The sequence below is a fragment of the Engystomops pustulosus genome, chromosome 1 (assembly GCF_040894005.1).
Source record: "Engystomops pustulosus chromosome 1, aEngPut4.maternal, whole genome shotgun sequence".
Classification (NCBI taxonomy): Eukaryota; Metazoa; Chordata; class Amphibia; order Anura; family Leptodactylidae; genus Engystomops; species Engystomops pustulosus.
In genome coordinates, this window is record NC_092411.1 from 132,897,173 (window position 1) to 132,915,022 (window position 17,850).

The 17,850-nt window shown below is 39.2% G+C and overlaps 1 protein-coding gene across 3 annotated transcripts in view; it reads right to left on the reverse strand.

The window, feature by feature from the left end:
- The window catches only part of DENND4C (DENN domain containing 4C), a 75,161-nt gene that overhangs the window by 28,278 nt on the left and 29,033 nt on the right, over positions 1-17,850 (reverse strand). The window contains exons 10-23 of one of the 3 annotated variants that reach the window (XM_072153989.1): positions 17,583-17,758; positions 16,993-17,093; positions 15,925-16,140; positions 15,588-15,733; positions 13,836-13,871; positions 13,621-13,751; positions 12,805-12,937; positions 12,462-12,668; positions 11,739-11,867; positions 11,306-11,450; positions 7,459-7,605; positions 3,062-3,202; positions 2,389-2,526; positions 838-1,943 (exon numbers count right to left, since the gene is read on the reverse strand). In XM_072153989.1, coding sequence (XP_072010090.1) covers positions 838-1,943; positions 2,389-2,526; positions 3,062-3,202; positions 7,459-7,605; positions 11,306-11,450; positions 11,739-11,867; positions 12,462-12,668; positions 12,805-12,937; positions 13,621-13,751; positions 13,836-13,871; positions 15,588-15,733; positions 15,925-16,140; positions 16,993-17,093; positions 17,583-17,758 — 2,952 coding nt within the window. Of the gene's footprint in view, positions 1-837; positions 1,944-2,388; positions 2,530-3,061; positions 3,203-7,458; positions 7,606-11,305; positions 11,451-11,738; positions 11,868-12,461; positions 12,669-12,804; positions 12,938-13,620; positions 13,752-13,835; positions 13,872-15,587; positions 15,734-15,924; positions 16,141-16,992; positions 17,094-17,582; positions 17,759-17,850 lie in introns of all 3 variants that reach the window. The other 2 variants (XM_072153978.1, XM_072153998.1) reach the window with 2 other exon arrangements.

Genomic DNA, 17,850 nt, shown 5'->3' on the forward strand with positions numbered 1-17,850 from the left:
AGCTGCATTAGAGATCCAGATCTTTTTTTATTAGTCTTGTTTTCTTAACTAGTGTATTTTGTACCATTTATGAATATTCAACAAGAGTATTTGTAATTTGGGGACATGCAGATTATAGATCTTATGATCTACAGATTGTTTGGTGAATATAATATACACACGTTTGATTATTTTTTATGTAATACTGTGTATGAAAAGGAGGCCTTATAGTGTTGAATGCACTGCCGTGTCTTACATCTATATAATAGTCAATCATATATCCCCTAACATTTCAAACCTGTATTACACAGTTCCATTTTTTTTTTTACTTATTAATGTATTATGAAAGATAATAAGAGTCTGTACAGAGCTTCCTCCCTTCTCAGTACACAAGCATTGTTCAGCTAAGCTGAGCATACACATCTATAGCTGCTATAGCGCCCCAAGACATTGGCATCTGAAATGACGCCTCTTGTCTATCCTCTATAAATGACTTCTAAGTGATTCTTTACAGCTCAACTGCATATGGACAACTTTAACATCAAAAAAGTAATTCTAGAAAGGACATTTCATACCTAAAGTTTACACAAGATTGGTGGTGTAAATCCAGTGACACTGGCCATAAATAGCTGTTCACTGACTGATATCTCGACATCTAGTATGTTCTCTATAGGGACACTTCTGGTAGAGAGGTATCCCATTAAGTACAAAAGGATCAATATGCCTTAAAATATCCTACCCTGAGATCAATCAGAGGGTCACCTAGATCTGCAGAAATATACATTTAATCTGTATGGCTATGTTTATTCAGTAGATACCTCTACTACACAGCGATGATAACATGAGTAAAGCAATCACCTCATCATCAGAGTAGTTGTATGCAGATGCCACTGCCCCCCACACTTTGCTGGCTACATTGGCGGCTTGCTTCATGCTAGACTTTAGCACATCCATTTTGGGTCCAGTCAAAAGGTGGTCAAGCTTGAGTCCAGGAATGGAGTTTACCACAGAACCCAGGGAACCGTGGGGACTGCTACGTACAAGTGCAGTCAGTGAAAGTGAACGCTCTTTTTGGTTTTTAAGGTGGTGTTTTGGAGTTGTAGTAAATGTTTTGGACCTGGAAACAGAGTTTTTCTGATTTTCACCCTGTACATCAGGGTCAGCAGGCAGACTGGACCTCCTTTCAGTTGCGCTTTGGCTGTTTGTTTCACTTTCTCCTGACGAATCCTTGCTTCTTAGTTCCATACTAGAAGATTTACCTCCAAGGGGACTTTTCAGATTCATATAGCTTTCAATTTCATCGGCTAAGTTACGTGCTACCACAGGGGAGATAACCTTCTCCTCAGCAGGAGGCAGCTCCTCTTCTTTAGATTCTGATGCCAACAGAGATAATGGGTCAAGCCCTTTCTCCACTCCTTCCCTTTCTACTACTTTGGGAAGACCATAAGAACTGTTCCTCTTGTTTGGTTCATCCGTGCCCTTCACGTGATTTTTGTTTTCTGTTAGATTTACACACTCCGATGATTCAAATGTGGTTTCTTCTTTAACCGTAGTTAAGGGATCGAACGTGTCCTGAGTCAAGACATTCTCTGAAGATTGCGTGGCTGGGCATCCTGGATCACAGGTCCGACTCTCAGCTTTCTGGCCAGGAGCTGGGCTGTCAATGCCATCGAAATTGAATGCTTTGATAGTTTGTGGATGGGGCGGGGTCTTTGATAAAGCTGCAGCGAGTATCTTGGCATCGGCTCCCATTTTCATTGCAATTTCATTAGTAGACATGTCAAGGCTACCTTTCTTCAGCATCATCCCAGCACGACTGTCTGCACTAAAACTGCAGCTTCTCTCAGAAAACAACTTCTGCCTCTTCTGTGCCTTATCTCCAGACTTTTTAGCTTGAGCATCACTGATAAAAACTGAGTCATCTCCACATTCCTGAACATTGGGCATCGGAGTTTGTACACTTCCTGCAAAAAAGAAATGTTATTAAATCTGGTAAAAACAAATCCCTGCAAACATTTACAATAAATCAGCTTTGCTTATGAAATAATTTGCTTGCGAGAAGGTATAGTGTAATACATCTTATTTCTTATAAACATTAAAAAGATAATGTACAGTAACAGGAGATGCCACACAAAGTTTAAAATGATACACATATTTAGCAGCAGAAGACTGTTCCACTGTCACTTTGTCCCTTAAAAGTTTGTTCTAACTCTCCATGTTATATTCTATTCACAGATGGTGAGACTAGAGTTCTCACTAAAGAAGAAGGTCCACCATGCGCCCTGCTGCTTCTTACTCTACGGGACTGCTAGAGATAGAGGGCATGATTCATTATATTAGAAGAAAGGCGATTAAGAAACATGGACCACCACTGATCATCATGTATTGTTCCAAAATATTACAACTCACCACTACTGCTTTTTCTCCCGGTAACATCAAATATTCCAGAGGGAACTTTAACAATGCTACTTCCACATGGAGGAGATTCTGGAGGACTTTTAACCTCAGGGATTGTCAACTGATTTTCACCTTGGCCGTCACTTGGAACTGCTTTACAGATTTAAAAAAAAAAAAAAAAAAAAATCAAATCACTTGCTGCCATGGCTACAACTAAGGCTACATACACACTGCCATTGCCCGCCCGTACCGTACCGGGCAACGGCAGTGCACGGGGAGAGGAGGAGGAGGTGAGCGCAGCTCACCCCCGCCCCTCTCCATAGGGATACATGGCGCACGGCGCCGTATTACGGGTAAAGATAGGACAGGTCCTATCTTTTTCCCGGGTACCGCTCCCGTAGGGCACCATGCCCCCATTGCCGTCTATCGGCCGAATATACGTCCCCCATACTGTAGTGTGAATGTAGCCTAAAGGTTATCCGTTGGACGTGTATCTCTATGGAGAGGGGTGGGGGTGAGCAGCGCTCACCCCCTCCTCCTCCCCTTGCGCCAGCTTATGCTCTTCTTGCTACGGTATGGCGGGCACACGTGTGTTTGAATCTAACATATCAGTGTATTTTACATACATAGGATATACAACAGCTAATGTGCAGGTTTAACAGCTTACCAGTTCCATCAGACTGACCTGCGCTTCCATTTTGCTCTGGTTGATCCTTTAACTGGGAAGATGAATCTGTTTCTATAGTGGCTTTTGGCTCTTCATGAATTAAAGTGCTTTTTTTGGAGAGTTCATCATTAGGTTCTAGCCCTGCACTGGCCTCATCACCTGAAAAGCATATTCAATGAAATTGTAATTGAAGTACAATACAAATTTTAATAAGCTTTATCAAAAATCTGCTCAAGCACAAAGCCTGGCAGCTTTTGTGTCATTCTACAATACACAGACTTCTGTTGGTAACAGCCTCACATATTACTCTTACATCTGGAGCCTCCCCCCCTCCCCCTCAACCCTCATTGCTCAGTCTATAAATAGGGGCAGATTTGGCATAGTAAGGTTATGTTTGGGTGCCCTCATGTCTTAGGTTGTAATTTTAACTTAATATAAAACTCTAACCTCCTTAAGTAGTCTGCATGTCAGTTCAGTATGCATAAAAGAAGATTCATGAAGGTTGTCTAATAGAGTAGTCTCTTATAAGAGACTGAGTCACTATTAGTGGTGTACAACTGGCAGAAGATAAACCATCACTCTTTTGGAACTATCCTATACCTATCCTATACTGTAGACAGTTCTAAATTGCTATAGAATGGTAGTAGTTTCCTCTATTTATTGGCCTTGGTCACAACAGATGAAGATAGGTTAGACAGCAATGGCAGCAGTAGCTTCATTTATCCAAAAGGAGTCTGATGGGGTTGAGGCAAACCAATAGGTATTTTTAAAAATCTATTTAATAAATATAGTTACAGTAACTAAACAGAGGAATGCAAAGGGTGCAATGATTGCTGTTGCACCCCTGGGGGAAAAGAAATTGTGTGTCTTTAGGGCCAGATACAACGAATTTCAAGACCAGTGCAGGCACACATCTATGCCTGCTGCCTGCACATACCCTGATGGAATTAAGTGTTGCCAATGCTACATCATACAGAATGCGTAGGAAAAGAGCAACATTGGGAGAAGAGGAAACTGCAGGGACCACCAATGCATGGGAGGAGAGTACTCAATTTTTTCTGTTGGGTTGTGTTGACTAAGGGGATCAGTCAGCTGATAGGCTGTATTGACTATGGGGAGTGCTGCTGGGCTGTATTGACTATGGGGGGATGCTGCTGGGCTGTTTTTATACAGGAGGCTGCTTTTGCGCTGTATTTACTAATGGTTTGCTGCTGTGCTGTATTTAATGAGGGCTGCTGCTAAATATTAAGCGGGGCTACTGGTGGGCTGTACATTATTAAGGGAGTCTGGCTGCTCGACAGGATATTAATAAGGGGGGCTGTTGAACATTTTTAAATTTAAATTTCCTCTCACTGGCTCTCAATTTTGGACAGCGTGGCGTGTTAGAATCCTGGGAAATTAACTCTGGTCTCTGTAACCCCTTGTTAGTCTTGGATTCCTTAAAATCCAATGTACATGGGATTTATTATAAGGATATCAATGGAAGAAGAGGCAATTTAGGCATAAAGAAGAACAAAAACAAGAGGCAATGCTGAGGCAACAAGACATTTTAGAGATTTTATCTGGGATACTTTTTTTATGCAGCGCGAAAATACTTTTTTTTTCGATTTATTGACAATGTACAGCAAATACATTAATAAACATTCAAGACATATTAGTCTCATTATTTGAGTACAGTACTAAAAAGTAAAAAAAAAAAAGAAAAGGTTTCAGAAACAGTCAAACCAATCGGCATAGTGCTACAGGTGAACCAGGTATACATCCGGGTACAACATAAGCTATGGAATAACCACAACACTATAAAGAGCACATCAATAATCAGGTTTATATACTGTATAATATCTCCCCTCTAGCCCAGTACTTAGCTCTATAGTGCTCAGAGCTGAGAAACAAAGGAGTTGGCAGAATACAAGGGAACTGGAGAATCACATGGGAGTTGCTTGCAGCCATTGTAAATAAAGCCAAGCACAATACTGGAATACATGCCTTTAGGAATCATGAAGAAATATTCAGTATTAAGGTTTTTATTGTTCTCTTAATCAAACTGAGGGAGCCTATCCAAGGACCAAATGGAAGGTCATCTTGATAGAATGGGAAATAAATGGATAAAGATGTTGATTGGCAGGATGTACAATGTAAACTAAGTACAGGCAGTCCCCGGGTTACATACAAGATAGGGTCTGTAGGTTTGTTCTTAAGTTGAATTTGTATGCAAGTCGGAAGTGTATATTTTATCATTGTAATCCCAGACACAACTTTTTTTGGTCACTGTGACAATTGGATTTTAAAAATGTTGGATTGTCATAAGAATCAGGATTAACAATAAATTTTCATTACAGACGCCTGTGATAACTGTTACAGTTGATCATTGTAGCCTAAGGCTAAAGTACAGTAAATTACCTACATCCACAGGTCCGTGTGTAACTAGGGGTCGTATGTAAGTCGAGTGTTCTTAAGTAGGGGACCGCCTGTATGTATTTATGAAAATGTTGGACAGTCTTTCTATATACGTTTTTATATTGGAATAAGATTTAAAAAAAAAAAAAAGGCAAGTTTAATGTTTAGCAGTCCCTCTTATTAATTGATACATAGCTCAGTATCCCACACATCAATTAATATAGGTTACAGCACCCCAACATATTAATACAGAGTTCAGCAATCTGTATTTTTCAGAAATGTAACTTTTCCTAACTTTATTTTAATAAATACTGGATGACGGCACACCTAAAAGTGCTGCATATTAGCACCGCTATTTTGGATGGCCGTTTGTTTGCCGTGACAGCTGGGAGCCTTTGAAAGGCTCCCATAGCACCCACTCAGCATTCTGCGTTATAGTCTGTCAGAGACCAACTGTAAAACAGGAGCAGTATATTGACAATCTACTGCAATACTATTAAGTGATAAGACCCCCTTAAGGTTTAAAGGGGTGTTCCCATGTCAGCAAATAAACGTTATTGTTTAAATAATGAAAAGTTATCCAATTTTCTAATATACTTTCCAAATCAATTCCTCACTATTTTCTGGATCTCTGCTTGCTGTCATTCTAAAGAAAGCTCAAGTCCAGTGGATAGAAATCTGTCCATGGTCACACTGGTGCACAGCTCATTAGAACACACAGCTCTGATTACTCTGTGACACTAAGGTGTCGCATACCAGTGTGAACATGGACAAATTTTTGTACAATTGAACAATGGAGCTTTCTGTAAAATGAAAAGCAGAGAAAAAACAGAAAAACAGAATAACATTTATTGTAACACCTGCAACTTTCTTTTTACTTCAGTCTACAGAACTGTGTAAGGGATCATTTTCATTGGGCAATGTTCAATCTCTTGACTTTTGTTTTTATTTATATGTGTTATTTTTTGTTTTATAAAACATTTATGATTTTGTGTTTCGGAGAAAGGGGGGGGTTCTATTTTTTTTTTATTTCACAGGTTTTTATTAGGCTTTCTAGGGTGTTTCAATCATTAGGAGAGTGACCACTCATGCAATATACTCCAAAACTGCATGGTGTAATAGATGCTGTGGTGGAGCCATGAACAATGCCAGTACCAACAGTGGGTGTACGGCACTGCACTTGTACGTAAGGAGTTAATACCTACAACACCCACAAACTGCATGGGTCCTCAAATACTAAAATCAGACACAATTATCCTATATAAACGATACAGATTAATCCCGATAATGCTCTGACTCTTCATGTTCTGTACAAAAGGACAGCCTCAATCATGCATGAAGTAGAACATTAAAAAAAAATCTATCAGAAAAAAAAAAACAGACCTCTAAGCATCCCTCTACAACACTGGGATTGTCCCAGTTTACTATAAACCTTTGATTTAAGGAACAGATTGATGAATAGCTTTGTGGGAAAAGATTTTGGAAAACTTATTTAATGATTTTGTACTTTGTTCTCTGCTAATATGTAGTCAACTAGTCATGAGTGTAACTAGCGATTAACAGCCATCTCTGTAAAAAGGACTGCCTCTATGACAAATAAATGAAGACATCATACTAAATATATTCCCACAAAACTATAAATCAATCTACTTAACTTATCTTGTTCTATAACACAATGCAGACTGCATTTTCCTCTTTGCTTTTAGGCTGCACTACCAAGCACAGCCACTGCACAACGTAGAACGAGAAGAGGCCACAGTTCATAAACAAAACTACTTTATTGGGTCTTGCCCATCTCCTGATTAAATACAGGTGAACAATTAAGTAAAAAAAAAAAAAAACAGGAATTCTCTTTAGAGAAGAGACTTCACAACCCAAAAAAATAGAGAGATACCTAACCATCTGAAACAGAGATCATGCTGCCACACATGCCACCCTGGATTATTGGCTTCTGACCTAATATATTTTAAAGGTGAATGCTGAGGGGTTGGGAAAGGTTAGTATTGTTGGGAGAATACCTGTACTATTGTGCTTATCAGTAGAATCAAGCCTGATTAGATCCCTCACGAAGACAGTGCACTCCCCACAGTTAGCATCATTAGAATATTCCACACCAAGATGGCTCCCCATGTCCAAATCATTTCTAGGTGCAGCACTCTGAGGAGCTGAAGAGACAACACGGGTTAAAAACATCCATTTTAAAGAAGATTATAGCAATGGTAAAAGCAGCAAATTATTTAGTAGAACATAAAAGTTCATATGACAAAGCAGGCTAGATTCACAGAGATTGCAGATACTGCCGATTTGTGAGGTAAATCTGCATCTTAATACAATAGGCAGGATGTTAAAACTAGTTTCCAGTTTCATTAAATAGATGTTGAATGGGTGTGTAATATAAAAGGTTATACCATTTTCCCATATACTTTCTGTATCGGTTCCACTCAATTTTCTAGATCTCTGCTTGTTGTCAATGCGTATAAAGCTTACATTTTTAACTTCTAAATGGATAAAAATCTGTCCCCGGTCATATAATGTACGGCTCTCTGTGATACTTACCAGTCATGCACCTGTGTGACATATTTTTTTCAGTTTCAAAGTAAACATTGAAGCTTTATATGGAATGACAGCAAGCAGAGATGTAGAAAATTGTGAGTAAGTGCTACAGAAAGTATTTTGAAAAATTGTATACCTTTTCATTTTACCAACAATAACATGCATTGCGGAAAGGAACAACCCCTTTTAGATGTTAAGATTTTAAGAAGCCTCATCCATATGCTGCAAAGTATCTCAGTGTATAAATTGACTTGCAAATCAATAATCCTTTTTTTTTTTTTAATTGTGGATTTTGATGCAGATTACAGGTGGATTTACAAAAAACCCTGCAGGAGCGGATAATCTTCCCAATTGATCTTCAACTGAACTCATGCGGATGCTACCCTTATCCACTGACTAGCCTCTGTTTACTTCTCTAATGTGATGACATGCTGACACAGCACCGCTACACCAGAATATGTGTAGGACACCAACATAAGTGGACACCAACAGTGACCCAGGGAGGCCTCAGCATGGGTGCTCTGAAGAGATTGGTAAAGTGAGTAGATAAGGATATAAAGACAATAAGCCTTTAACCCCTTAAGGACCAGGCCCTTTTTCGTTTTTGCGTTTTTATTTTTCACTCCATACCTTCAAAAATCTATAACTTTTTTATTTTTCCGTGTACAGAGCTATGTGATGGCTTATTTTCTGCGTAACAAATTGCACTTCGTAGTGATGGTATTAAATATCCCATGCCGTGTACTGGGAAACGGGAAAAAAATTCTAAATGCAGTGAAAATGATGAAAAAACACATTTGCGCCATTTCTTGTGGGCTTGGTTTTTACAGCTTTCACTGTGCGCCCCAAATGACAGGTCTATTTCATTCATTGGGTCAATACGATCACGAGGATACCAAATTTGGATAGGTTTTATAATGTTTTCATACATTTACAAAAATTAAAACCTCCTGTACAGAAAAAAAATTCTTCATTTTGCCGTGTTCTTGCGCTAATAACTTTTTCATACTTTGGTGTATGGAGCTGTGAGTGGTGTCATTTTTTGCGACTTCTGATGACGTTTTCAATGCTTCTATTTTTAGGACTGTGCGACCTTTTAATCACTTTTTATAGAATTTTTTCTATTTTTCAAAATGGCAAAAAAATGCCATTTGCGACTTCGGGCGCTATTTTCCGCTACGGGGTTAAACGCAGTGAAAAACGGTTATTATATTTTGATAGATCGGGCATTTTCGGACGCGGCGATACCTAATGTGTTTATGATTTTTACGGTTTATTTATATTTATATCAGTTCTAGGGAAAGGGGGGTGATTTGAATTTTTATGTTTTTTTAATATAATTTCTTTTTTTTTTTTACTTTTTTTTATTTATTTTTTTTACTATTTTTCAGACTCCCTAGGGTACTTTAACCCTAGGTTGTCTTATTGATCCTACCATATACTGCCATACTACAGTATGGCAGTATATGGGGATTTTGCATACCATCTATTACAATGTGCAGATCGCACATTGTAATAGATAGCCTCGATCATGACAGCCTCGGATCTTTGTGTGATCCCAGGCTGTCATGGCAACGGATCGCCGCTCCCCGGTGACGTCACGGGGAGTGACGATCGGAGCCAAGATGGCGGCGCCCACGCGCCGCCGGCTCTTTAATGCCGCCGGCAGCTTTGCCGGCGGCGATCAAAGGGTTAACACCCGCGATCGGTGCAAGCACCGATCGCGGGTGTTAGCGACGGCCGTTTGCTTCATTATGAAGCAAATGCCCGGTGAGTATGAAGAGGGCTCAGCCCGTGAGCCCTCTTCATACTCCCCCATGCGCAGTAAGAGGTAAGGGTACGTCTTATTGCGCTATGGGGTTAAAAACTGTCATTTAATCTACTTGATTATGCGAGTTCGGAGACAGATTTGCTTTAAGACTCTTTCCACGGTACATTCAACCCATGTCGACTAAAACTTTTGTTGTCTTTTGTTCTAAATGGTCACTGTCATTTAAGCCAATTCAAATTAGATGTAATGTCTAGCAAAGTGTCTCATTATTGAGGGTGTAGTCACACATTGGGGGACATTTACTATGGCGTTTCCGCCAGTTTTGTGGCGCTCTCACCACATGTTCTGCTCCCAGACCTATATATTAGCTGGCGGCGCCAGAAAAAAATGACTTTTTCTGTCTGCTCCGACTCTTCTCCGAAAAGGGGCGTGGCTTTGCGGAGTGGAAACACAGACACAATTAACAAGTGTCGCAGCCCTTTTTGGGCGCTGTAAACTGGCGGAAAGTAGACCAAAAGAAAACTGGTCTAGAAGGGACTGTTGGACAAATTTCTGGTGCTCGGGACAGATTTTGGTCCCAGGGACAGAAAATGGTCTCGGCGCCAGAAATGTCTCTGCACAGCTCTACAATATTAAATGTGTATCTTCTTTCCGAGAGCAGGTCGGTAACAAAGCCAATGCAGACACCGACACTTTAAGTAAATGTCCCCCATTGTGTTTAAAAAACGCATTGCAACAGCTGAAGACAGATTTGCCTAATTAAACAGCTGTTTAATTTATAATGCGTTAACGCATGAGTTTGTTAATGCATACGTTTGTTAGCGCTTTGTTAACACACACATTAACGCGAGTGTTGACATTTGCATTTTGTAAACACAAGTGTTAACATCTGTTTAATTAGGCAAATCTCTCTTCAGCTGTTGCAATGTGTTTTTAAACGCAACGTGTGACTGCACCCTTATAGAATTGAGAAACAAACATGTAAATGTGAGCACTGTTCTTACATACACTTACTAATGACTGTTTTACAACTCCATATCCAATGAGCAGCTTTTATACCCCAAAGTGTGGTTTCCTTCCATACTTATTACTTGAACAATTTACTTTATTATTCTGCTTTAGGATTCAAGTAAAGGCACAGAAAATATTTTTCGAATAATTTCTATTCAATATTTTGATCATAGTTGCAACTATTATTATTTCAGAATAGTTATAATATAACATTTGAAAAAATGTTCACTCTTTGAGCCCCCAATAAATGAATTCAAAGAAGTAAAAAATCTGGGAGACCACCACATTAAATAAAGTAAGGACGTTAAACTACTGATTTAGCAAAAACACCAAACTACATGTAGGTATGTAGGTCATTAATAGGTTGGTTAACGACCTTTCCAAGACAAAAGAAGGTACTAAAGAAAAAAAAACACCATTTAGGAGTTCCTTTGTTTAAGGTAATAATGTGGATTGCACAGAAACAGATTAGAAAGGCAACACTTTATTGAATAAGTTTAAATTAGTGAGGAAATCCCTCAAGTCATTACCTGGCACTGGCAAAGTTTTAGGGACCGATTTTGTTCTCTTCATTGGTTTTCGAAATTGAGCTAAACCAATAACCACATTCCGGACCTTTGTCCATAGGTAATTCCCACTGCGCTTACTGCTTGGCCATGGGCTCACCAGGACAACCTTGAGCAAAAAGGGTTTACAATTACACCCACTTCCTCAGAACAATTAAAAAGCAATACATGTTAAAAATCCTGAATTCTGAAAACATATAAAGCATTTTGCAGTTTTTTCTTCTAGTCAAGCATTTTCTACATTGCAGTAAAAAGGATCACTACTTTACAGGTCATACGGATACTCATCATTCTACAAAACTATCAACTGGCTCAGCTCCTGCTGCTACAGAGCAAAATACTACCAGAAAATTTTACTGCATGTCATGGGTTTCAGTAAAATCAAACATTTGCATACCTTGTTATAGTAGCCATATGTGATTGCATTCGGCTGAATTTTAGCATTTCTCATTTCAAACAAAACCTTTACAGCCAGTGCAGGGTTCTCCCAAAGACCACACAACTGCATTAAAACTCTGTAACAGATCTAATAGGAAAAATAAACAATTAGATAGAATTACCAACTCTCAAGACTAAGATTAGGGCTGTTCATCAAACTAGAGTCCTCAAGCAGCAGGAAGCTATAGGCAGGAGGGGGCAGAGGAAGAAACATATTAAGTCTGTCCTATATTGTACTCATGCTTTTAGTAGTACAAAGGGGAAACAGGGCCTTTTAGCATCAAAGATAGCTATGATGCAGGTTGTTCTGCACAGTATTCCGACCTGTATTTCAGGTGCCGTGTACAGTCCTCTGAATGAGGCATGAGTGACATCTGGTAAACTACAGAGAGAGATACAATGTAGGAAGGGCCCTGTGGGGTAGAGTATGTGGCAGGGGTTCAGTGGACAGGGGATTACAATGTATCTTGGTACAAATCTGGTTAGAAAATGGGCAGAATCTGGGATCTGTGGGATCTGGGATTTGTGAAATCTGGGTTAACATTCAGTAGTGGAATGAAGCAAAGATGAGAAAGTACAAGGTTTCCTTTATAAGTTCCTTCCACTTTTGGATGAAAAAACTCCAATAGAAAACTTGCAGTGTAACATGTTTTTATAATATGGACATTCCATAAATAATCACCTCATCCAGAGGATCCACATCGGTCTTCCTCATTTTTACCAATGCATCATAGGACTTCTGGAGCGCCCGAGACTTTGAGTGAGAAACCTTGACATAAACTGGCAGACAGATGAACCACAGACTGAAACAGTGACTGAACAAGCATTTGGGCCAATTGTTAGCATTAGTGCTGTACTTCCTGGCCAGTCTATGTGCTGCTTTAATCTCCTATAATAAAAAAATATATAACAATTCTGCTTTAAAAATAGAATGTTTTAGAAAACAAGGTAAGAGAATAATAGAGAATTTTAGTGACCAATGTAAAACTGTGGAATGATCAAAAGAGAAACAAAAATGTACTTACCTGTTTGGTCCGTTTAGCAATAAAGGTAGGACTGCTTGCTACTCTATTAGCTTTTGGGTTTCCATTGAATGAGAGATACTGTTCACGTGTTCGATCAAAAAGGGCATAATCAAGCCTTGGAAAGCTCTTGTAACTGAATGACAGGATAGCAAGGAGATTATTGTACATATATTGAAAATAATTATTCACTTTACAAATATACTAATATGACCACACCTATGTCTAAAATGAGGAAGCAAGAGCTCTCCTAACAGAGACTTTTCCATCTACGGCCGCCTTGCAGACATGTGGAGATTCTGGGAAATATGCAAATATGTTTCTGTGTATGGGATAAGGAAGCTACCTTGTAAGGCAGTCACCGAAACATCAAACATGACTTTCAGGAAGCCTAATGACATGAAGCAGGATAAAACCCAAACCAGTTTATCTATTCCAGAGGGAACAGATTCCCAATGTGTTTCCATTTTGCCAGCACAGTATAGGAAAGTGGTTTAGCTGAATGAGAGGCTTTTAACTAGGGTCAGAAAGTAAGTTTCCTTATGACGCCTTACAGGTGTGTGGAGACTTACAGCCATTGATGCTCCACTTACATACATGAAGGTATAAATAAACATAAAAGTGTCCAGATAGTAATAGAGAAAATAGCACTTTAGTTTAAAGTAGTTTCCCAGGTTAATGGTATTGATGCCATGTTGATTGTATTAATACAATCACAGGATAGGTTATAGATTGCTTCCAATCTCTGTAGTTTCGCCACTTGATACAGCCACTAACTGAAAAACGCACTTGAAGTGTTGACAAAGTTAAGGTCACTACCTATATTTTGGAGCTGGATCAGGCCCATCCTCTGGCAAAGGCTCAGGTGGCATTATAAATACTGTGTGTTCACTTTTCTGTGACTCGTCCAGCTCTATCAAACGGGTATCTTCTGGGAATTCCTGGTCTACCTGTCAGGAAGAATATTATGTCAATAAAGTCCAAAAAAGATAGGACACTCTCTGAAAAAGATAATAAAACCTGGTGACACATACCTTATCCCCCTTTTCATTGCCTTTGTCAGGAAACAGCTAAAACAACAATAAACATTATGCATTTAAATATGAAATTAAGAAAACTATTTTGCAACCTATAACAACGATTCATAAATGTATTACCACAACGACTTACATTAGTTGGGAAATAAATCAATAACCTGCTTTATCCAACACAGATACTGGCTGACGGCCTGCCTGATACCCAGCTGTATCTTATATTGGCTCAGTACAGAGCTTGCCTTTGTCATTTGTATTCCATTAATTGTAGTTTCTAATTCTGAAGTGCAGTAAAAATTAACTCCCAAAGAATGCAGTACCAGAAACTTACAGTATAGTAATTCAGCTAAGCTGTAAAGAATGTGACTTTTTCAAAAAGCTTATACAAATTCTAAAACACAGGTGACAAATTCAAGGCCCAAGGTACGAACATTGCCTGCAGCCTAGTTGGAAGAAGAGAACCAAGGGGCCAGCTGGAGAGGGGAAAATAAAAATATAAGATGTGTGGATGAAAAAATGGGGAGAGATGTATTAAATTGGGATAATGGTGGAATAAACAAGGGGGGGCACATTTTAGAGTCCATAACTAATTTCCAACAGTTACAGCTTTACAGCCCTACACCCCTATTCTAAAACCATCAGTACTATTTGCTGCTACAAAAGACTAAAAAGAAAAGTATTGTAGTTAAGTAGCTACTGTGTAACAACCCACAATCTTTTGATATGCGATTAAATATATAACAACCTTATTAGATGTTCTGAAAATCAACCAGGATATAAAAATACAATATCCAGGCAGTCAATATGAAATATATATTCTGGGTATTGGCATAGTCATCATACCATGTCTAATATAGCCTAATAAAGCATATAGTAGACTTATGTTATGTCATACTTATAAGGCCCTTGTATTTATCAAGAAATGCACCAAATGTGTGCCAGCCAACCAACCATTTATCAGTGATTGACAGGCAGAGACACATGCATAAACACAGCAGCTACTCAATCACTAGTAACTATAGTCTTTGTTAGGGTATGTTAGAAGACAATATTTTTGTGCAAACTGGCTTGTAAGTAAAGTTAAAGGGGTGGTCCGGGTATAGCTATTTTTTAACATATGGCTGCAGAGTTTTTAAAAATACTTCGCTCCCCACTCCCATTGTGCCGCCTATTACTGCCGTTTTTTTGCTTGTACATGGAAGAAGGGGGTGACGGGTGTCTCCAGCTTCCGTTTATACACAGATGCTGGCGCCGATGTGCATCTACAGTCGTGCTCCACCTTCTGCACTTCTGAAAATCACGCAGTACACGGCTGTAGAGGTGCATCACTACCAGCCTCTGTATAAACAGAAGTCAGACGTGACGGAAGGTTGTGTGAGATAAGGAAGAAGGGAGAGGGGCAAGTATAAGTGCTTTTTGTTATCAAAGACCCCCAACCATATGTCCGGGAAGAACTATTCCCAGACAACCCCTTTAACCCTCAGATGGAACAGCGTTGCATGACAACAGATTTATTAATTTTTCTTGCGTAGTGTATGTATTTTCCCAAGTAGATCTCAGTGTAAATTTCCTATTGGGGAGTTTTAAAGCAAATCAGATCATCTGTAGGAAACCCTTACAAACATGATGAGAACATTAAAAAAAAAACAAAAAAACATGCAAATGTTGCCTTGTCAGCAAAAAAAGCAATACACAGTTTTATAGATGTTTTGGCTACTTGTTAATCCATGCTTCAATGTAACATTTCTATACCTTTTCAATGCAGTCATCAAAAAAAGCCAGGCTGGTGTCTTTGTCACTGACAAAGCTGCACTCTTCAATGAAACGGATGAAGATCTGTGTTGTCATAAGCTGTGTGTAAAACTTCACGTAAGCACGATCTCTGCTTCTCAGAAACCCTATGAGGAAGGATAAAAATTTTGTACAATAAACAACCCAAATCCATGTCTCCTAGAACAGAAGCTTTTATGTAAAGCATCTATATAAACCTTTTCTCCCAAGATAAATACATAAACACCTCCTAAACCCAAATCATTTAATTAACCAAATATGTGAAGACATGGGGGATACAAAAATACTGATTAGGTACCTTGGCGGTCAAAAAGTGAATCTACAGCAGTTGCCTTCTTTGATGGTGCCTCTGTAATAGGCTTCAAGTAAGTCCTGTAGCCTTTCAGTATTGATGCCATAAAGCGGAGAAATGCTTCTTGAATTTCTATTTCAAGCTCACGCATTTTCTTTTGCCAGGAGAAATCTGCTTCGATAGGAGTCATTTCTATTGCACTCTCCTGAGTTTGTCGGTGGACTAAGAAAAAAAAAAACAACATGCCTTTTCCAAGAGTCTGCAGATACCATGCATGCTAAACACACAACTGTGTAGGCCTGGGAACATATACCTTAACTACCTCCGCCAGCTCACTGAGACAAAACAGAGTAGGGGTCAAAAACACCAGACAGGAACAAAACAATGCCAACAAGCTGTCCCGATGCAGGTTACTGCATTTGGCAATTTTTTTTTTACTATTCAAGGAAAACGGTCATAGGCCTGTGATAAAGTCCCACGTTCAGATGTTTTACTCTTCCATCTACCATCAGAATCCATCAGAAACCAGGGACACTTACTCATAGAGTCAGGTACTGTGACTGTGGTAATCTTCTTATATTTGTTGCCCATGGCCTCCTTACTTCTAAAATCAACTTATGCTAATTAGATGGCTACTGCAGCAGTTCCCAGAGCCCCTCTGTGCTGCAGATTAACAGGCTGTTAGACAGTCTCAAACTCCCAACCTCCTGCTGCTTGGCACCCCCATCCCTCTGCTGCACAGGATGTTTCTGCACACATGGGAGTGGGGTTTTCTTGCATACTGTAACAGCCTGCAAATCTACAGCAAGGAGGGGCACTGGTAACCACCCGAGTAGCCCTCTGGGTTCATGAGCACAATTTTAAAAGTTTATTTTAGAAGAAGGACGCCATGGATAAGTAATATAAGAAGATCAGTGCCTGCATCAGTCTATCGAAATATGTATCCCTGTTTTATCATGCTCGATTTTGAGGGTGGATTTCCTTTAAGCTTTTAGACAATATGCAACTAAACAATGTGTAATTCTTCCATCTATGATGCCAATCATAATATGAATTGATATTACCACCATTTACCTGTTAATAACTGTGGGTGGATCTTTTTCAAAATACTGAGGAGGTTCTTGATTGGTTTCTTCGGTAGTTGTTTCCAACTTAAGTTTCTTTTATCCTCTGACCTGCCAAATAAATGTAAAGCTCATCTAGATTCTGTACATTTGTTTTGTCGAAAATTCTCACCAAAATTCTCACCAGAAAATAGAGAATAAAGCTATGTCAATAATCCAGGAAAGTCAGTGTACCATATGCCCAGTTTAGTGGTACAGACAGTCCCCGGGTTACGTACAAGATAGGGACTGGGGGTTTGTTCTTAAGTTGAATTTGTATGTAAGTCGAAACTGTATATTTTATAATTGAAGTTCTAGACAATTATTTTTTTTTTGCCCCATTGACAATTGGAGTTTCAAAATTTTTGCTGTAATTGGACCAAGGATTATCAATAAAGCTTCATTACAGACTCCTTACAGCTGATCATTGCAGTCTGGGACTATAGTAAAGCATCCAGAGAGCTTCACCAGAGGTGACAGTGGGCAGAGGGGTCCGTCTGTAACTATGGGTTGTCTGTAAGTCGGGTGTCCTTAAGTAGGGGACCGCCTGTATTTACTTACATGTAGATCATACTCGTGTCCAAGTCAACGCAGACTACATCCTGTGGAGGGTCAGACAGATCAAAGTATCGTGAATCTACTCCAACAATGAAAGGGATTGGAGCATTCAGCACTCCTGCCAGAGATAACGGACACAGAGGAACATAAGGGCATTGCCACTGAAAAGGGAATATCATCTGAAAGAAATATATAAGAAAAAAATATGACAAAGTGATATAATTTTGAACCCAAAAACAACAAATAAAAACCGAAAAACAGTAATCATGTA